The sequence below is a fragment of the Rhinoraja longicauda genome, chromosome 5, assembly GCF_053455715.1.
Source record: "Rhinoraja longicauda isolate Sanriku21f chromosome 5, sRhiLon1.1, whole genome shotgun sequence".
NCBI classification, from domain to species: Eukaryota; Metazoa; Chordata; class Chondrichthyes; order Rajiformes; family Arhynchobatidae; genus Rhinoraja; species Rhinoraja longicauda.
Genome location: NC_135957.1, coordinates 9,919,738 through 9,941,852, shown reverse-complemented (window position 1 = coordinate 9,941,852; position 22,115 = coordinate 9,919,738). Strand labels below are relative to the sequence as shown.

The 22,115-nt window shown below is 42.6% G+C and overlaps 1 protein-coding gene across 1 annotated transcript in view; it reads right to left on the bottom strand.

Moving 5' to 3' along the window:
• Positions 1–22,115, bottom strand: part of arhgef10 (Rho guanine nucleotide exchange factor (GEF) 10) — a 242,475-nt gene that overhangs the window by 15,595 nt on the left and 204,765 nt on the right. Inside the window, exon 27 of the mRNA XM_078399996.1 lies at positions 6,700–6,842. Within this exon, the coding sequence (XP_078256122.1) occupies positions 6,700–6,842 (143 nt within the window). The remainder of the gene's footprint in view (positions 1–6,699; positions 6,843–22,115) is intronic.

Sequence of the window (22,115 nt, the reverse complement as noted above, 5' to 3'; positions counted from 1 at the left end):
ATTAAGTATAATATGTAAAGAAACAGGCCACTGAGACCATATGCAAGATCCGCCAGGTTTTGGTTCCATTTGCGAAATCCCAGCTGAAGCAGGCCACAAAGGCCCATTGCAGCCGTCGCCTCTTTGCACTCTCCTGACCTCGATCACCCAGTTCCTTTCCCTTCCTCTACCTCCTCGGTGCTCTCATCTCCCAACCCTCCCTCATCCAGATCCACTATCTTATTTCCCTCCCCACGACCCATTTACTTCCACACACCAATCATCCCTCTTGTTCTACATTCAACTCCCCACCCTCATTCTTTATCAGATTCCACCATTCTAACTCTTTTGCCTTCCCTACCTCAAGTATTGGTCACTATCTTCACCCTTCTCGCCCCCGTCAAATTCACCTGCCATCAACCTCTCCATGTCTGGCTCCATCTATCACTTTGGTTTAGTTTATTATTGTCATGTGTACCGAGGTACAGTGAAAAGCTTTTTTGTTGTGTGCTATCCAGCCAGGGAAAAGACTACACATGATTACAATCGAGCTGGCCACAGTGTACAGATACAGGATAGAGGGAATACCATTTAGTGCAAAATAAAGTCCAGTAAAGTTTGATTAAAGATAGTCCGAAGGTCTCCAATGAGGTAAATAGTAGGTCAGGACTGCTTTCTGATGGTGATAGGATGATTCAGTAGCCTAATAACAGCTGGGCAGAAACTGTCCCTGAATCCGGAGGTTTGCGTTTTCATTCTTCTGTACCTCTTGTCTGATGGCCACTTGCCAGCTCTTGCCCCACCCTTTCCCCGCATCCCTTCCTACCAGCTACATCCAGGAGCTCTACTCCAAGAGTTTGCAGAATGGATCCTATCCAAAATGTTGTCTCTCCATTTCTCTCTTCTGATGCTGCCAGACCCACTGAGTTCCTGCAGTTGTTTTTTTGCTCAAGATACCAGCATCTGCAGTTTCTTGTGCCTTCCCTCGTTTCCACCCCGCCCCACACCACTGGCACTTCCTATCCCCATACAAAACAAAGTCAATCACTCATCACTGTCCAGTTATCTGCTTCAGAAATGAAAACAATACTTGCCTAATTTCTGGCAGTGAGATATTGCCACATAACCACCGTTAACATATAATCCTCAACTCTGTCTTTAAGCAGTCTAAATCAGAAAATCAGAAATAAAACTATATTTTTTTGTGAATAAGATCATTGCTACTTTCGTCATTGTTGCCTGACAGTCGTCTCCAAATTCAGCCATATCAATTCCCCGAGTCTGAAGAAGAGTCCAGATCTGAAAAGTCACCTGTCCATTTTTTCCGTAGAGGCTGTCTGACCTGATGAGATACCCCGGCACTTCGTGGTTTTGTATTACTAATTCCATTACCCACCTTCCTGCAAGATCGTGCGATGCTTTAACCTCAGCACTCCTGGCTCAATCTTCATGAAGCTTCTTCCTTTTTACCTTGTTGTTCTTTGTTTATCCAAATCATTCTATTATTTAGCAGCACAGTGGCGTACCGGTAGAGCTACTGCCTTATAGCGCTAGAGACCTTTGTTCGATCCTTACTTTGAATGCTTGTCTGTATGGAGTTTGTACGTTCTCCCTGTGACCTGCGTGGGTTTTCTCTGAGATCTTCGTTTTCCTCCAACATTCCAAAGGCATATACGTTTGTAGGTTAATTGGCTTGGTATAAATGTAAAATTGTCCCTTGTGTGTATAGGATAGTGTTAATTTACGGGGTCTGCTGGTCGGTGTGGACCTGTTTCCATGCTGTATTTCTAAGCTAAACTAAACTTTGCTGCTGCCTCTATTCAGTCCACAGAAAATAATTAGCCTGTGTTCTGACACACCTCATATTTATAGGAGCCTGAGAATCATTACCTCCAAGTACAAGATCAGCTTCTTCTCACCAACTACCAGACTCTTTTATCACCCTGCACGACCCTAACCTCAATCCTACCTCAGTACCAAGCTAGTGTGGACTTTGTATAAGGTCGCATTATGTACTTCAGCTTAAACTATTATGTTTGATTTCTTAGTATAACTGATATTTTATTGTGTTATTGATAAATATATATTTACTTGTGTTGTATTGATGTTCCTGTAAACATGCAGCAAGTAAAGATTTTTATTGTTCTGGTCCTGGTGCTTATGGCAATAAGCTATCGAGAAGTTTGGGACAGAATCATCAAATTTATACTAGGAAAGTAACTGCAGATGCTGGTACAAATCGAAGGTATCACAAAATGCTGGAATAACTCAGCAGGTCAGGCAGCATCTAGGAGAGAAGGAATGGGTGACGTTTCGGGTCGAGACCCATCTTCAGACTGAATTTATAATGGTCTAATGGTTATGATGATTTTAACATGTTGATGATTTTAAGTGAATAAATTCTTAACATTTGTTGCTTCTGTTATAATTGTCTTCAAATGATGAACTGTGAAATGTATGACACAGTAAACCTTCGTTATAACAGACCATAGGGATTCGTTATTGACGATTTGCCCGCTATAACTGAGTAAAGAATTATCATTGTATAAGTAGTAGAAACAAACAACTGCAATTGCTGGTTAATACACAAAAGGACACAAAGTGCTGGAGTAACTCAGCGGGTCAGGAAGCATCTCTGGAGAATATGGGCAGGTGACGATTCGAGTTGCCGGGTGTGGTCTGGGCAGCTGTCTGCTATAACCAAAATCCGTTCTAGCGAGGTCCGTTAAAATGAGGCTTTACTGTATTTGGTAGAGCCGGGGTGAGACTTTGACAAAACACAAAGTGCTGGAGGAACTCAGCGGGCCAGGCAGCATCTGGGAAGGGAAGACCAATAGAGGTTTGTGGATGCACTCCCTTGTTCTAGCCTGCCCACGTTACCTTATCACTCTGCCACACTGCTCAGCTCAAATCGTTTCGGCCATGAGGATGCCTCGAACCTGCAGAAAAGGGATGTTTGTACAATGCAGGCTGGGAGAATGGGAGAGGGCTGGAGACCCACTCAACAAGCCACAGGCTGCTGTCGACTGACAGGTAGGATAGGTGTGAGGGCAGCGTGGAGGGAACATTCACTGTAAACCAATGTCAACAGTGTTTCTTGTCCTTCGTTTAGTACCTGCACCTCTACTAATACTGCCCTTGGACGAGAATCCTTTCTCACATTTGCCTTTTATCACATCCTTAATTATCAAGACAATTACACCTCTCTCCCCTCTCGCCTATTTTGCTAAATGTCCTAGACACAGATCCTGGGCTCCTCCATTGTCAGAGTGAGGGCACATGCAAATTGGAGGAAAGGCACCTCATATTTTGCTTGGGCAGTGTAAACCCCGCGATATGAAAGTTGATTTCTCTAATTTCAAGTCACACCTGCATTCCCTGGAGTGAGGATCTGCAGTTTAGCTTAGTTTAGTTTAGAGATACAGCATGGTAACAGGTTTTTGGCCCACCAAGTCCATGTCAACCAATGATCACCCGTACACTAGTTCTATCCTACACACGGGGTCAATCTACAAAAGCCAATTAACCTAGAAACCTGCACGTCTTCGGAGTGTGAGAGGAAACCGGAGCACCTGGAGAAGATCCACGCGGTCACAGGGAGAACATACAAAATCTGTATAGACGTGGTTAGGATCGATCCCGTGTCTCTGGCGCTGTAAGGCAGCAACTCTACCGCTGCGCCACTGTGCCGCAAGTTGGGGTTACAATCCTATCAACCCGAATTTACCAAGTGGTGGAGCAGACTCAAGAGGTGAAGAACCTCCTGCTCCAAATGATTTGGGCAAAGAACAACTATTTTAGACTTTTCTCATTTCATAATACTTATTACCAACTTATAATGCCTTTGTTATTGATCTAGCAGTAACTCATTTCTCCAATTTCAAACCCGAAGCACCTCAATGTACTGAGCTCAAAAAATTATTTCAGTATTAAGAGCAGGGCTGAACAACATTATCTAACACGAACCAATGCCCGTGAAGTGAAGGATTGCACAACATCACCTGACTGGGAAAGCAAACAGAGACATTCTTCTTTCAAGTCAGCAGAAGTAGAAAAGTAAAACAGCATGACAGCTCCATGGTTACCATGGAACATTCAAGCATGGACTTGTACGTGCAGATTTATTTCAAACAAATGGGTGAGCATTAGACTGCAAAATAGGACACAAAGTGCTGGAGTAACTCAGCGGATCAGGCAGCATCTCTGGAGAACATGGATAGGTGGCGTTTTAGGTGTGGACACTTCTTCAGACTGAGCTGGAGAGTTATGTGGTGGTAGTGGAAAGAAATCCCAGTTCACATTCTATCTGTGTTGGCTGTTGTTAGATTTCCATCTTGCCTCCTCAGGAATGCTCTCCTGAGTTTTCACCCATGTGTTCAGGATTACCAGTCAGACATCCATAAGTCAGGGGAGACTCTTTACTTCAGTTTTATTTCAGTGGTATTGAGCAAAATGTGATTCGGCTGTTGAGGCCAAGTCAATGGATATTTTTAAGACGGGAATTGACAGATTCTGGATTAGTAAGGGTGTCAGGGGTTATGGGGAGAAGGCAGGAGAGGGTTGAGAGTGAAAGATAGATCAGCCATGAATCCATAAATGGCAGAGTAGACTTGACGGGCCGCATGACCTAATTCTGCTCCTAGAACTTATGAACTTATAAAATCAGGAATTTCCAATGCGTTAAAAAAAATCACAGTCCAGAAATCAACTTTCAGATTTCACAGAATTCAACTAGAATTCATTGTGGGCTGAAGGGCAGTTCCTGAACTGTGCTATTCTAATTAGATTGAAATCTATGAAAATATTAACTCAAAATAATAAGAGATTATTGAAATATAGCATGATCCTAGCAGGTAATTACTGTCCCCATTATACACTGTGGTCGGCTCGATTGTAATCATGTATAGTCTTTCCACCGACTGGATAGCATGCAACAAAAGCTTTTCACTGTACCCTCAGTACATGTGACAATAAACTAAACTTCAACTTTGACTGTGCCAAACTATAAACAAAATGTGGCCAGCATAATATAGCATATTCTGAAAGCAAAATGAATAATGAACAAAATGAACATTTAAATTTAAGGTTGTCACTTGCAGCCATCATATAGTATCACCAGTTTTAAAAAAAAGATTTTTTAAAGGTGAATTTAGGTATATTCTTTTTTTTTTTTTTGATGAAGTCAGGGACATTAAGAAATGCTGGATATCATCTCTGGAGCATTAGGACACCTGGAATCCAAAGGAACCTCAATAGTAAGCAGCTGAGCATACTGACGGAGTGACAAGCTCAGGAAGTTAACGTTTACAGCAAAGTACAACAGGACGTTAGAGAGCACAAGGGACTATGTGGTTGCTCCAGGCTGCCTCCAGAAGAGCTCAGTGTGGTTCCCACAAACAATGAGAGATAATCAAGGTATTGGCTGGGATGGCTGCAAACTTTACCATGAGACCACAAGTTGTTCTGCCTGGTGCCACACAAAGTACAGCTTATAACAAAGAGAGATCTCCACGATGATTTACTGAGCCTGAAGACTGTAATATCCACGTTCATGAGCAGCTTCCCTACAACCATCAGGCTATTAAACACTACAACCGAGTGGCACAGTGGCTCAGTGGTAGAGTCGCTGCCTTACAGCGCCAGAGACCCAGATTCCATCCTGACTACGGGTGCTGTCTGTATGGAGTTTGTACGATCTCCCTGTGACCGCGTGGGTTTGTAGGTTAATTGTTTTCTGTAAATTGTCCCTAGTGTGTATGATGGAGCTAGTGTACGGGGTGAACACTGGTCAGCCCACTTGGTGGGCTGAAGGGCCTGTTTCCACGATGTCTCTCTAAACTAAACTAAATCAACACAGAAAATGACAACCCACTGACAGGAGGTTTATACAACAAGTAGGTCTAACAGAAAATATCGAGAGATGTGATGAGAATTGTGCTACGTGGGTGTTCAATCAAAACAGCACAAATAACCCTTTGGGATGGCACAGTGGTGGAGTTGCTGCCTTACAGTGCCAGAGACCCTTGTTCGACGCTGACTACGGGTGCTGTCTATACGGAGTTTGTACGTTCTCCCCGTGGGTTTTCTCCAGGTGCTCCGGTTTCCTCCCACACTCCAAAGACGTACAGGTTTTCAGTCTGAAGAAGGGTCTCGACCCGAAACGAAACCCATTCCTTCTCTCCTGAGATGCTGCCTGACCTGCTGAGTTACTCCAGCATTTTGTGAATAAATACCACAGGTTTGTAGGTTAATCGGCTTCTGTAAATTGTCCCTATAGTGTAGGATAGTGCTAGTGTACCGGGTGACCAGCACTATCACTCGGTCGTGAACTCGGTCTATATAGAGTTTATATAGTTCGGAATCTATTTGGAGGTTAGACTTTAGACATTCACCATGGAAATAAGTCCTTCAGCCCACCGAGTTCACGCCGACCGGCGAACGCCCCATACACTTGCACTATCCTGCACACTGGGGACAATTTATAACTTACAAAGCCAATTAGCCTACAAACACGCATGTCTTTGGGGAGTGGGGGAAACCGGAGCACCCAGAGAAAACCCACGCGGTCACAGGGAGAATGCACAAACTCCACACAGAGAGCACCCATAGTCAGGATCGAACCTGGGTCTAGAGCACTCAAAGCCGCCACAATGCAATTAACAAATAAAGCATTTGTGCAAAAATTTAATCATCATAAAATTCAAAATGTTTCACAATTACCTCCACTGTGTGAGTCTGGGTGCTGATGATGAAAACCTGTCCCCCAGAAGCAGTCCAGATTGTATCTTCCATGACCAGGATGGTTTTGACTGGCAGGTCACTTAGTCTCAGTACTTTGGGTGAATCCGCATTCCATGATCCATCTTCAAAAGAGGAATTGAGAGAAAATGTTTTAAAGTTTCAATATTTTCGATAATATGTGGTCACAACACCACACTTGATTTTGAATACAAGCCTTTTTTTAAGACAAATCAAACTGCAGATGTTTTGAATGTGAAACCAAAACAGAAATGATGGAAGGACTCAGCCAGTTGAGCCGCATCTGTAGATAGAGAAAACCATTAATTTTAGTTTAGTTTTAGTTTAGAGACGCAGCACGGAAACAGGTCCTTCGGCTCATCGAATCCACGCCGACCAGCGATGCCGGCACGCTAGCACATAATTTACAATTATACCAAGCCAATTAACCTACAGACCTGTACATCTTTGGAGTGTGAGAGAAAACTGGAGAAAACCCACGCAGGTCACGGTGATAACGTACAAACTCCATCCTAACACCACCCGTAATGAAGATCGAACCTGGGTCTCTGGTGTAAGTCAGCAGCTCTACCGCTGCGCCACCATGCCCCCCTTTATGCATCAGGCCAGGATGGGGGAGTGAGTGGAAGGGATTGAAAAGTAGACGAATGAGGTAATTTGAAGTGGCAGATTACCACTCCTTTTTTGAGCTGATGTAGAAATAAGGAACTGCAGATGATGGGTTTACAAAAATGGTAACAAAGTGCTCGAATAACTAAGCGGTCAGGCAGCATCTCTGGTGAACATGGATAAGTGACATTTTGAGTCTAAAGAAGGTTCCCGACCTATCCAGAGATGCTGCCTGACCCGCTGAGTAACTCCAACATTTTGTGTACTTTTTGCCTATTCTGACCTGGCTTCCTCGATTGCCAATGCAACCAGGATGAACAACGCTTAATCCTTCATCTATGAATTTTGCAATCTTCCAGAATATATAACGGTTTTTCCAACTTAAGGTGAATGGTCACTCATCATTTATCATTATCTTACCGATGACACTTTCTCACTGCATTTCTTTAAGATAGAGTCATAGAGTGATACAGTGTGGAAACAGGCCCTTCGACCAAACTTGCCCACACAGGCCAACATGTCCCAGCTACAGTAGTCCCATCTGCCCGCGTTTGGTCCATATCCCTCCAAATCTATAGACATGGTAACTGTTAGTACTCATGTTCCTTATGACCTGATCTGTCTGAAACCATGTTGATATAGCCAATGTGCCGCCGTATCTTAGGGCGGCAGTGGCACAACTTCTTACAGTACAGCCTCACAGCACCAAAAACCTGGGTTCGATCCTGACCTTGGGCGCTGTCTGTGAGGTGTTTGCATGTTCTCCCTATGACCACATAGTGTTCTTCGCGTCCCAAAGATGTTCAGGTTTGTAGGTTAATTAGCCTCTTTAAATTGCCCGATAGGGTGGAAGTGAATGTAGGATAATATAGAACGAGTGTGAACGGGTGATCAATGGTTGGTGTGGTCTCAGTGGGCCTCAATCACAATATCAATGTATTTCTAAACTAAACTAAACTTCACTCATCTCTCTCTAGTTCAGCTTCGAGAACTGACAACCAACCCTCTCCACTCACCCCCTACTTCTAAAGAAGGGTCCCAGAACCAAAACATTGTCACATTTCTATCCACAGATACTGCGTGACTTGCTGAGTTGTTCCAGCATTATTGTTTATTCCTTTTTGTGGTGCATTGCACGCAGTAGTTTGCATTTGATTGGAGTACAAAATTATTATTTTTTCCCTAACACATGCATCAGTTGGAAACAACAGAAAAATACTTCCACTAGTTACGTAATCTCTCTTGGAACAACTGAGATAACAACATTTACTAATGCCTATAACTGGAATCACATGCAAAAAAAACCACTTTATATTGTTGATCTTGAGGGTTTTAAAATATTTTTCAAGGTGTCCCCATTGAAAATTTGAAATTGATTTATTTTCTAATTCAAATGTAGTTTATAAACTTTTGCTTTGATCTTGCAGCAATGGAATTCAATTTGTGATATCAGAGTGTTCTCTATGTGTAAAGTCACTAGAATTACCAAGGGGTTTAAAGTAATGAATATGATTGCCAAAGTTGCATTATGTTTTTCCAAATTAGTTACGAAGATCAAAATAATGCTGACGTAAATGCTTAGATTTACAAAGAACCCACAAATAATATGACGTGGAAGTACTTTAACAAACAACCTTCATCTCCCAATAGTTTTGATCAATGGATGGAACAAATCATTGAACACAGCTTATTGCCATAATGATTTCCAGTAACATTACACTCTTTCGACTTCAGAGATACAGCGTGGAAACATGCCCTTCAACCCACCGAGTCCACGATCACCCTGTACACTGGCACTATCCTACACAATATGGACAATTTACAATATATAGAAGCCAATTAACCTACAAACCTGTACGTCTTTGGAGTGTGGGAGGAAACCGGATAACCTGGAAAAAACCATGCGGTCACAGGGAGAACGTACAAACTCCGTCACTTGTAGTCAGGATTGAACCTGGATCCCTGCCGCTGTGAGGCAGCAATTCTACCGCTGCGTCACTGTGCTGCCCACACTTTGTGCTGTATGCTGTATCTTCCACACAAAATGAAATCTTCACATATTTAAACACTCCCTTAAAAATGATCTGCATTTTGTACAGCATTGAAACAGAAGAGATAGACACAACCCACCACTCATGAACTCACTATTCATTTACAATATGTCAGGAAGTTCTCTCCCATCAGAGTAACAGAGAACCACTCCAACTATTTCCAGTGCATATAATGGATCAACCACCGTTTTCTTTATGATACACTGAAGAAAATACTCAAGAATGAGTGACAGTTTAATATTATTCTCTTTTGGCTATGGGGTAACATCCCCCAATTCTTTTCAAAGCTCTTTGTACTAATGAGCTAATGAAGGTTGTTAATAATCATAGCTGCAGGCTTTAAGTTGCCACCCACTTCATTCAGCACCACTCAAGCTGATCTGAGCTGTCTCTTCATGGCAGGACATAGAGCTGGTAACAATTCATTTGTGAGACACGTGATCATTGCTGGTAGCTCTGTACTCGTTCGATTACTAAGTTGCTTAATAAGTCCCAAAAGGCAAAAACGTGGACTGGAGGCACATAAAGGGCCTGTCCCACTTAGGCGATTTTAAGGCGACTGGGCTGTCGCCGACAGTTCGCCGGGGTGTCGCGGGCATGATCGTGAGGAGTCTGCAAAGAATCGTAGTGGATCTCGGCGCGTCGCTGAGAAATCAACCGGTTTGAAATTTCTCGGCAACAGCTGGCTTGTCGTTAGGTATCGTTGCTTATTGTGGGCGCTGTCGCATGCTGTCCCCAGGTTTTCTAGGATGTCTTAGATGCATTTAGAAGCACGTAATATTAAATTAAGTAAAGTCATTTGAAGATACCATAAAATACTTGTGTTGAACCAATTTATTTACCATCAGGACATTTGACAGGTAGATTGGAGGCGAGTTTGACGGTCAGGTAAGCGTGGGAATTTTCTCGATGTTTATGGCCATCAGCGATTACATTTAAAGTAGGCTCCCAACCCAGATATGCAACCCAGAAACCAGATATGCATCTCCCATACATTTTCAAAGAATGCCCACACTCCGCACAAAAATCTATTTAACCACGTTTAAAATTAAATTTCTTAATACTGCTATTAGTAAACTGGAAGTCAATCCAGTTTATGCCTTGTTACCGTGAAGCTTGGTTTTCAAGTAACCCATACAAGATGTTATATTTCAAAACTCTCAAGTAATTACAGACTTGTCAGTGATTTCAGCGAAGATTAGGACGCCGGAGAAGCATTGATAAGCGTGTGAATTTTGAAATGTTTCTGAAGACGGTGTAATCTTGACCTGACTCGGCATTGTCGTGGTCATTGTCGTAGGGTAAAAGAAAATGTTGGCGATCTACTACGACTTTGACAGTCACCGGCAGTCGCCTAAAAAAGTCGCCTAAGTGGGACAGTCCCTTAACAGTCTTACTCCGAGGACATATGACTTACTTCTTCAAAGGTCAACAATGAAGCAGTTAGATTCTTATAACCGTTCGATAACTTTGCAGCCATTTTTATTCATCTTTAAAACAAGAGGGTACAGTGGTACAGCAGTAGAGTTGCTGCCTTACAGCACCAGAGACCTGGGTTCAATCCTGACTACGAGTGCTGTCTGTACGGAGTTTGTATGTTCTCCCTGTGACTGTATAGGGTTTTTTACCGGGTGCTCCGGTTTCCTCCCACAATCCAAAGACATACAGGTTTGTAGGTTTATTGGCTTCTGTAAATTGTCCCTAGTTTACAGGGATCGCTGGTTGATATGGACTCGGTGGACCAAAGAGCTGTTTCCATCCTATCTCTACAGTTAAACTAAAACTAAATTTAGCATCCAATGGTATGGTGACATGGAGTCAAACTACATTTGTTGGTTTACAAAAAAAAGGCACAAAATTGCTGGAGTAATTCAGTAGGTCAGGCAGCATCCCTGGCAAAGGTGATGGAAAGGTGATGTTTCAGCAGGTCTGAAGAAGGGTCCTGAACCAAAACGTCATCGTACAATATTCTCCAGAGATACTGGTATGGTGACACTTGAACTTGAATTCGCTGAATCAAAATGTCAGGCTTGATAATTTTTCGCCCAGTGGAGTGAACTTCCTGCAACCACACTTTACACAAGATAGCATATAACACTGTTTGCAGGCTGAGTGCACCCTGAGTCACATTTACACCACTGGAGACGGTGCCAGCCATAACTAGATGCCATTGACTCCTGCACTTCATCGTCGATGCACTGTTTCCCAAAGGTCTTGGAGCTGCAATCAGGAACACAGATCTGCTCCTTCTACAGTTCAGCAACATGGGAGAACATTTGCTGCTGGTGAATTAATTGAGGCCAACATATCAAACTGTGAAATTAAGAATTGTGGTCAAGTACAAAGGGACCACATAAAGTTAACTTTTTAACTGAAAGCAAAGAATGCCAATAAATGCTTGAAAAAATTACCTTGATATAAATAAAAATTAGGCATGTTTAACAGCCCACCTACATTTGCACCTGTAATTTACTTACAGAGTCATAGAGCACAGAAACAGACCCTTCGGCCCAACTTGCCCGTGCCGACCAAGATGCCCCACCTACACTAATTGCACCTGCCTGTGTTTGGCCCGTACCCCTCTAGTTTAGTTTAGTTTAGTTTGGAGATACAGTGTGGTAACAGGCCCTTCTGCCCACTGTGCCATTCACAATAGATCTTTGTTATCCCAGTTTTGCATTTTACAAACTAGGGGCAAATTACCGAAGCAAGTTAACCTACAAACATGCACATCTTTGGAATAAACCTCTAAACCATCCCTATCGAAGTACCTCTCCAAACAGTTAATAGTACTGTAAAAGTACAGCTGGCAGACAGAAATGTGACATCACAACTCTCCAATGTGGTGAACAGAACCGAGAAAGCTTTAGCCTTTATCCCTGAAGATTTGCAGCAAAGCCAGTTTAATGTCTTAACAAAGACTTTTTCTGTTCAAGAATATCATGGAAGGTTATGAGGATAGAGACACTTTATTGAATTGCTCTTGAAACATGTAGAAGGAGCCAAGGATGAATCATCGGTGGAATGTATGAGCTTAGAACAGAAGTGGAGGGATATATCTTGAGAGATTTCCATGCTGTGATGTCTGCCTTCATAAGCTGAATACATTAAGAAAAGTTGACAATACAGCAACACCAACTTGGCATGTTGATACAGCTGGTAGAGCTGCTATCTCACATCGCCAGAGACCCGGATTCGACGCTGATCTCGGGTGCTGTATGTGTGGTGTTTACATGTTCTCACTGTGACCTTGTGTGTTTCCTCTGGTTGCTCCGGTTTCCTCCCACATCCCAGAGATGTGCAGGTTTGGCCCAGATTGACCCCTGGTGTATAGGTGAGTAGTTGAATCTGGGGGAGAGGGGGAGGGGGGTGGGGGAGGAGGGAGGGGTAAGGGAATGTGGAGAGAATAAAATGGGATTTGAGCTAATAAACGATTGATGGTCGCCATGGACTCAATGGGCCAAAAAGCCTGTTTCAGTGTATGACTTGATGAGATTGCAGCTAGCTCACATTACTCATTCGGAATTTCCTGTTTTCTTGACTTTTTTCTGTTGTCACATTGGATAGTTTAGGTTAGTTTAGACACACAGTGCGGAAACAGGCCTTTCGGCCCACCGGGTCCGTGGCGACCAGCGATCACCCCTTACACTAGCACTATCTTACACACTAGTGACAATTTACAATTCTTACCGAACTCAATTAACCTACAAACCTGTACGTCCTTGGAATGTGGGAGGAAACTGGAGAAAACTGGGGAAAAGTGGGAAAATCTGCGCGGTCACAGGAAGTACAAACTCCGTGCAGACAGCACCGTAGTCAGGATCAAACCCTGGTCTCTAACGCTGTAAGGCAGCAACTCTACCACTGTACCACTGAATCAAACTGCAACATTTTATATCAGTAAATCCCCGATCACCAGTGCAAGTGTTAACATTGATTTGGGGTTAAATGTTGTGCATTTAAGCTGCCAAGGAGTTACAGACTTGGATTTTCACTTTTCAGGTACAGACATGAAATATTGCCTGTGGGCTGAAGGTGCAGAACAGAAAGGATTCAGAGGAAGCGCAATGAGGACATTGCCTGCCTGGTATATATTGATTCAGCAAAGTGTATATACTGCTGGGATTTCACGGATGTATTGAAGTTGTATTAAGTTAGACAGATGTGTTGGTTGGATTAGGTTGATACATTACATAGTTAGACAGATACATTGTGCAGGAAGGAACTGCAGATGCTAGTTTAAACCGAAGATAGACACAAAAAGCTGTAGTAACTCAGGGTGTCAGACAGCATTTCTGGAGAAAAGGAATAGGTGACATTTCAAGTCGAGACCCTTCTTCAAACAGAGAGTCAGGGGAAAGGGAAACAAGAGATACAGATGGTGATATGGAGCGATGTAGAACAAATAAATGAAAGATATGTAAAAAAGTAACGATGATAAAGGAAACAGGCTATTGTTAGCTGTCGGCTAGGCGAAAACAAGTTCCAGACAATGAGACTCAAGAAGACGACTTCGAACCTTGTACAATGACTTAGTGGGGGAAGGACGGAGAGAGAGGGGATGCCAGGGTTCCTTGAAGTTAGAGAAATCAATATTCATTCTGCCGGGTTATAAGCTGCCCAAGTGAAATATGAGGTGCTGAATAGCACCTATCAATCTCTGCTTTAAAAATGCCCCACGTCTTGGCCTCCACAGCTGTCTGTGGCAATGAATTCCACAAATTCACCTCAATCTGACAAAATAAATCCCTGCTCATCTCCATTCGATGTTGTTGGGGTTAACCATGTAAATTGTTAGAGTTAAATGTATGTGCCGATGGAGTTGGGTAGTTGTGCTGTTGGGATAGATACACATTGCTAGGATTAGACAAATAGGCTAGTAGAGTCGAGACAAACAGTGGATAGGCTTAAAATTTTAAAAAATCTGCAGAAGTTGCTAATCTAAAACAAAATGTTGGAAACACTTTTCAAGCAGCATCTGTAGAAAGAGAAACAGAGTTAATGTTTCATGTTGAAGAACCTTTATAAGAATAGAGGAAGAGAGAAAATGCTTAGCTTTCATCTTGGCTTTAAAATGCAAATAGAATGGTTGGTTCGATAGGACAAAGGGGATAGGGTGAGGCCAGAGTTGCCAAGATGATACATTGTCAAGGTCATTTAGGTGCAGCGTTAATAGGGAGGGTGGTGGGGGGGTAGTTAGAGAGAGAGAATACAACCATAAGAGTATACAATGTCTGACATATGGAGTCGACAATAGGCCCACTACGCCACTGTGCCGCCCTGATGGTTTTCTTTTCCTATGTTTATCTTGGCAGTCTTACACAAATACCATTCATCCAAGAATAACTTCTATGTCTCTGCAATGTCTGCACCCACCATAGAATAGAATTGCATACGATTTTCTCCCCATTACTTCTGGAAATAACGCGTTTTGGGCGGGGGGCAGACACCATGACCATTCAACACAGGAGCATCTCAAGGCTGTGTGTTTGAATCCCCACCTCTACTCTCTCTGTACCCATGCCTATGTGGCCAGACACAGCTCTACCTCATCAATAAATTTGCCCCAAATTGTTGGATGAATAAATAGGTAACAATGTCAGAGTACTGGAGAGAGATTGATAATCTGACTGAATGAACAATCTTGTTCCAACATGAACAAGACCAAGGAGCTGAATGTTTACTTCAGGAAGGACAAGTCGGGGATCAATGAACCTGTCTTCATTGATTGGATGACGGTGGAGAGTCAACAGCTTCAAAATCTTGGGTGTGCATATCTTGGAATATCTGTTCTGGGTCCAGAACACTGAAGCAATCACAAAGGAAGCTCATCAAAGTCCCTGAACATTTTTATCAAACCTGTACAAGTATATGGTAGAAAGAATATTGACTATTTGCATCATGGCCTGGCTCAGTAACATGAACGTCCAGGAATGATGGAGGCTGCAGAGAGTGGCAGACATTGCCTGGCCCATCACAGGTGTGGACCTCCCCACCGTCAAAGAGATCTACAGGAATCATTGAATCCAAAAGGCAGCTACTATCATCAAATACCCAAAAACCCTGACCAAGCTCTCATTTCATACTACCATTGGGAAAAAGGTACAGCAGCCTGAAAAAAAATGACCTTCAGGTTCAAGTACAGCTTCTCCCCAACAACTATCAGACTCTTAAATGCTGCACAAACTAACTATTAACTCGGTAAGTAAGATTTAGATTTTAGACTTTAGAGAAACAGCATGGAAACAGACCCTTTGGCCCACTAAGTCCACGCCAACCACAGTACATCACAATACAATACGTCTGAAGAAGGGTCTCGACCCGAAACGTCACCCATTCCTTCTCTCCTGAGATGCTGCCTGACCTGCTGAGTTACTCCATCATTTTGTGAAATAAATACCTTCGATTTGTACCAGCATCTGCAGTTATTTTCTTACAATACATCACCCTGTACACTGACACTGTCCAACACACTAGGGCCAATTTACAATTTACAGAAGCCAACTATCCTACAAATCTGTACATCTTTGGAGTGTGGGAGGAAACAGGAACGCGCAGAGAAAACCCACACAATCACAGGGAGAACGTACAAAGACTGTACAGACAGGACTCCATAGTCAGGCCCTGGGTCTCTGGCGCTGTTGGGCAGCAACTCTACCGCTGCGCCACTGTCCCACCCATGATCTGCTATTGACTTTGTTTTGTTGCACTATGGGCTTCAGTTTTGCACTAATATAGTTTAGCTACCTAACATTACTAATTATTAGCTTACTGTATTATTAATTATTGTGCATTTATTTGTTATTGCCTAAATGTGCTTGTTTAGTAGCAGCAAATAAGAATATCATTGGTCCGCAGCTGGTACACCTTACAATTAAACAGTTTTGAGCCTGGATTCCTTGCCTTATCCAAGACGGTTAAAAGGAGAAAGGGCATAGCTTAGTTAAATTGGCTCTCTGATTTTCTTGTCTTGCTTTCTAATGGATTTGCTACAGTGGCAGGAAAGGTGAAAAAAACAAGGCTTGTTAATTTGTGCCAGAGTGTATGTTAAATATTCTAAACTGTGACTGATTCAGAGGAGCAATAGAAAGGTTTCCATGGAGATGAGCAACTATAATGCAGCAACGTAATTGGTGCAGAAAATCTCTAGTCCACTTCTCTTCATATTTAGGAAATTTAAGAGGTTGGTACGGTGGCGCAGATAGAGTCGCTGCCTTACAGCGCCAGAGCCCCAGGTTCGATCCTGACTTTAGGTGCCGTCTGTATGGAGTTTGTACATTTACCCTGTGACCTATGTTTGGGGCAAAGACCCATCATTTGTTTATTTGCCTCTGCACGACACAATTTGAGAATTGTAATAGAAAAAAATACATGTGGTTAAAGTGCACATTGTCAAATATTAATAAAGGCCATTTTTATACATTTTTGGTTTCACCATGTAGAAATTATAGCAGTGTTTATACATAGTCCCCCCATTTCAGGGCACCATAATGTTTGGGACACAGCAACGAAAGTTGGGACACAGTAAATGAAAGTAGTCATGTTTAGTATTTTGTTGCAAATCCTTTGCATTCAATGACTGCTTGAAATCTGCGATTCATGGACATCACCAGTTGCTGGGTGTCTTCTCTGGTGATGCTCTGCCAGGCCTGTATTGCAGCCATCTTTAGCTAATGCATGTTTTGGGGGCTAGTCCCCTTCAGATTTCTCTTCAGCATATAAAAGACATGCTCAATTGGGTTCAGATCGGGTGACTGACATGGCCACTCAAGAATGACAATTTTTTAGCTTTGAAAAACTCCTTTGTTGCTTTAACAGTATGTTTGGGATCATTGTCTTGCTGTAGAATGAACCGCCAGCCAATGAGTTTTGAGGCATTTGTTTGAACTTGAGCAGATAGGATGTGTCTATACATTTCAGAATTCATTATGCTGCTACCATCAGCAGTTGTATCATCAATGACGATAAGTGAGCCAGTACCTTCAGCAGCCATACATGCCCAGGCCATAACACCCCCACCACCGTGTTTCACAGATGAGGTGGTATGCTTTGGATCTTGGGCAGTTCCTTCTCTCCTCCATACTTTGCTCTTACCATCACTCTGATGTGAGTTAATCTTCATCTCATCTGTCCACAAGACCCTTTTCCAGAACTGTGGTTGCTCTTTTAAGTACTTCTTGGCAAACTGTAACCTGGCCATCCTATTTTTGCAGCTAACCAGTGGTTTGCATCTTGCAGTGTAGCCTCTGTATTTCTGTTCATGAAGTCTTCTGTGGACAGTGGTCATTGACAAATCCATACCTGACTCCTGAAGAGTGTTTTGATCTGTCAGACAGGTGTTTGGGGATTTTTATTTATAATAGAGAGAATTCTTCTGTCATCAGCTGTGGAGGTCTTTCTTGGCCTGCCAGTCCCTTTGCAATTAGTAAGCTCACCAGTGCTCTCTTTCCTCTTAATGATGTTCCAAACAGTTGATTTTGGTAAGCCTAAGGTTTGGCTGATGTCTCTAACAGTTTTATTCTTGTTTCTCAGTCTCATAATGGCTTATTTGACTTTCATTGGCACAACTTTGGCCCTCATGTTGATAAACAGCAATAAAAGTTTCCAAATGTGATGGAAAGACTGGAGGAAAGACTAGGTGCTGAGAGCTCTCTTATACCTGCATTAAGGAGGCAATTAAACACACCTGCGCAATTACAAACACCGTGAAGCCATGTGTCCCAAACATTATGGTGCCCTGAAATGGGGGGGGACCATGTACAAAAACAGCTGGAATTTCTACATGGTGAAACCAAAATGTATAAAAATGGCCTTTATTAAAATCTGACAATGTGCACTTTAACCACATGTGATTTTTTTTTCTATTACAAATCTCAAATTGTGGAGTACAGAGGCAAATAAATAAATGATAGGTCTTTGTCCCAAACATTATGGAGGGCACTGTATGTAGGTTTTCTCTTTGTGCTCTGGGTTCCTCCCACACTCCAAAGATGTACAGGTTTGTAAGCTAATAGGTTTGGTAAAATTGCCCTCTGTGTGTAACCCAGACTCAGTGGGGCGAAGGACCTGTTTCCCTGCTGTTGTTCTAAACTAAACTAAATCTCTAAACAAGGTTACTTTGGGAAGTTAAAGAACCTTCACAGCTTCAGATTACACGGCTCTGATATGGAGAGCTACTGCTTAGCTAATTTGAGGTGACTCAGTCTGGCAATTGGGGATGGTGGCTTTCTGTGGTTTACATGGATTGCACCAAGGCCTTTGCCAAGCTTAAGCTGAGACCTTAAAGTTAAGAGCCCAAGGGATCCATTTTGGCAAACTGGATCTGAAACCGTTTTGGTGCTAAGAGGCAGAGGGTGACAGTAGAGGGCTGATTTTGTGATTGGAAGCTTGTGACCAATGATGTACCACAGGGATCAGTCCAAGGATCTTTACTGTTATGTACATTAATGTCTTGAAAGGGAAGGTAGGAGGTATAGTAAATTCACAGTTAATATAGGTGTTGCTGCATTATAGGGAGGCTACCGAATAACACTGATGAGTTGGTAGATGGAATTTAATACTGAAAACATGTGAGATAATGTGTTTTGGGAGGACTAATAAGGCCATGTTAAAGGCAATGAATTTGAGGAGTCTAGAAAGTACTAAGAAACAGACGGACCTTAGTAAATATCTACAAGGGCCCCTGAAAGCGACAGCATAGATAAGGAAGTAAAGAAAGTCACAGCCTTCATTAGCTGGGCTAAGAACAGGGAGTTTATAGATATTGTGGGACGGCACAGTGGCGTAGTTGGTCGAGTTGCTGCCTCACAGAGCCGGAGACCCAGGTTTGATCCCGACCACAGGTGCTGTCATGTCAACCAAGGAGGTTGCACGTTCTCCCTGTGACCGCGTGGTTTTCTCCAGGTGCTTCGGGTTTCTCCCACATCCCAAAGACCTGCAGGTTTGTAGGTTAATTAGCCTCTGTAAATTGGCCCTAGTGTGCAGGGAGTGGATGTGAAAGTGGGATAACATAACGGGTGATCGCCGGTTGGTGTGGACACAGTGGTCTGTAGGCCCTGTTTTCACGCTGTATCTCTAAACTGAGAGGCCACAGCTGGAGTACTGGGTAGTTCTGGCCGCCCTCATTACAGGATGAACGAATGCATTGGGGAGGGAGTAGAGGAGTTTCAATGGATAGAGCATTTCTGTAACGAGGAGACAGAGCTGATTGTAAGAAACTTTTCCCCATTAGTAAAGTCCATCACCAGAGGGCAGGAAAGGTGCAGGATATTTAGAGAGGATCCAAGAAAGAATTTCTTAACACAGGAATCTGGAATGTACCGCCTGAGGAGGTGGAGGTAGAGATTCTCTCAACATTTAAGCATCGAGATTGAGCATTAGATCACCATGGCGTAGAAGGCTGTGGACCAAGTGCTGGAAAATAAAATTAGTACAGGTAGTCCCTTGGTGGCCAGCATGGACACTTTGGGCCAAAGGGTCTGTTTTCATGTTGCACAACTCTAGGATATTTACTGAGGCTTATCAGACAAGTGGACTTCGATGCATTTCCAAGGTAAGTTCAAAATAAAGTTGATGTTGCTTCATGCTGTCAATTACATTGTCTCCACAGCAACAGCATTAAAATTGTATCAATCTATAGCCACCTTCACTTTTCTAACAAGTTCAGACAAATCCTTATCTGCACAGTGGTGCAGCAATAGAGTTGCTGCCTTATAGCACCAGAGACCCGGGTTTCATCCTGACTACAGGTGCTGCCTGTACGGAGTTTGTACGTACCCCCTGTGACCGCATGAGTTTTCTCCGAAGACGTGCAGGTTTGTAGGTTAATTGGTTTCTGTAAAATTCTAAATTGTCCCTAGTGTGTAGGATAATGTTATTGTAAGGAGGGTGATCGCTGGTCAGCATGGACTTGGTGGGCCCAAGTGCCTGTTTCCACGCTGTGTGTCTTAAAGTCTAAATCCATTCCTTTAACTATAGAAAGAACATTTGAATTTTCATTTCCATTTTAGAGGTTTAATCTCTCATTTTGTATGAAACACAACAGGAACAAAGCTGTATATGTTTTAAAAAATCAATCTGTTCTATTTATACAGAACTGGCAAAACTAGTTAGCCATATAATTATGTTGTGTGTCTCAACATTTTGCAAACTGCACATGTTTTTCTCAGCAGACCAAACTGAGATCTAGCACACTGCTTTTGGCCCTCTTACATTCTCACAAACGTGTCAAGGAACAGCACTGATTCCATGAGAACTGGCCATCTTGTTTACCAGGATTTCTGACCCTCGAACAAAACAAAAGTTTATCCAAGTTCAATAAATAACAAAGAATCTTTGAAGCAAGCCATGTGGAATATCAACGTCAGAAACAATTACTATGTTTAAGGCCATTTAGACAGACCCAAATTGGCAAGGCAAAGGAGGATTCAGTCCAGAAACAGGCTAATGGGATTCACTTAGATGGGCAAGGAGGTCAGTATAGCATGGTTGCCTGAAGGGCATCTTTCTGTGCTGCACAACTCTATAATAACGGGTCTGAAGAAGGGTCTTGACCCGAAACATCACCTATTCCTTTTCTCCAGAAATGGTGCCTGACCCGCTGAGTTACTGCAGCATTTTGTGTCCATCTATAATATTAAAGCAAGACTAGGGGTGGAAACAGCTAGCACCAGTGGTGAATACAGCTGTGTGCTTTGCTTATTTTGCATCATGAGGTGTAAGAAAATAACTGCAGATGCTGGTACAAATCGAAGGTATTTATTTCACAAAAAGCTGGAGTAACTCAGCAGGTCAGGCAGCATCTCTGGAGAGAAGGAATGGGTGATGTTTCGGGTCGAACCCCTTCTTCCTTGTATCATGAGGTGTTCACAAAGAAAGACTATCTGGATGTAATTAAGGATGATTTGAGATATTTAACATAAATCTTTATAGCTTTTAAAGGTCAATGATTAAACCATAGTAAATGAAAGTTAAAGATAGTAAATTAACTCTGATTCTGGGACAAGGAGCAGCCAGTCTTAGTTCAGTACTGTGCTCAGACTAGTTGCCTGTGGAGTCTGCATTTTCATGCCTCAACTGTGATTGTTTTCTCTCTTCTGCAATTAAAGCCCATCCCTTTCCCTGGAATGTCAAATCCAGTTTTGCACAGTACATTTAATCTGCAGCATTACAATGTATAAAACATGACTAGTCCAATCAAATGCAGGGAGCTCCCTGGATTCCATTTCAGTGTAGCAGCAGTCAGCTCACTAGACCTGAGTTTGACCTTACGTGCTGACTATGTCATAGAATCATACAGCGTGGAAACAGGCCCTTCAGCCCACCTTGTATTTGAGTTTGACTTATTTATATAGAGCATTATCTGCCCTGTTTGGGGAGCTTGCAAAACAAAGCTTTTCTCTGTACTTTGGTATACACGTAACAATAATAAACCTAAACCTATTCTCAACCTTTAATAGTTCATGTTAATATCTCACCGTGGTTTACGTCAAAGGTTTCCTCCCACATCCAAAGTCGTGCTAGTAAGTTATTTGTCTTATGCTATACACGGTAGTATAAGTGATCAAAGGAAATTGGTTGAGCATGAGGCAAAGTAAGTCGCTGATTTACAGGGAAAGTTTAGTTTAGTATATTATTATTGTCAACTGTACCAAGGTACTGTGAAAAGCTTTTTGTTGCATGCTATTCAGTCAGCGAAAAGACTATACATGATTACAA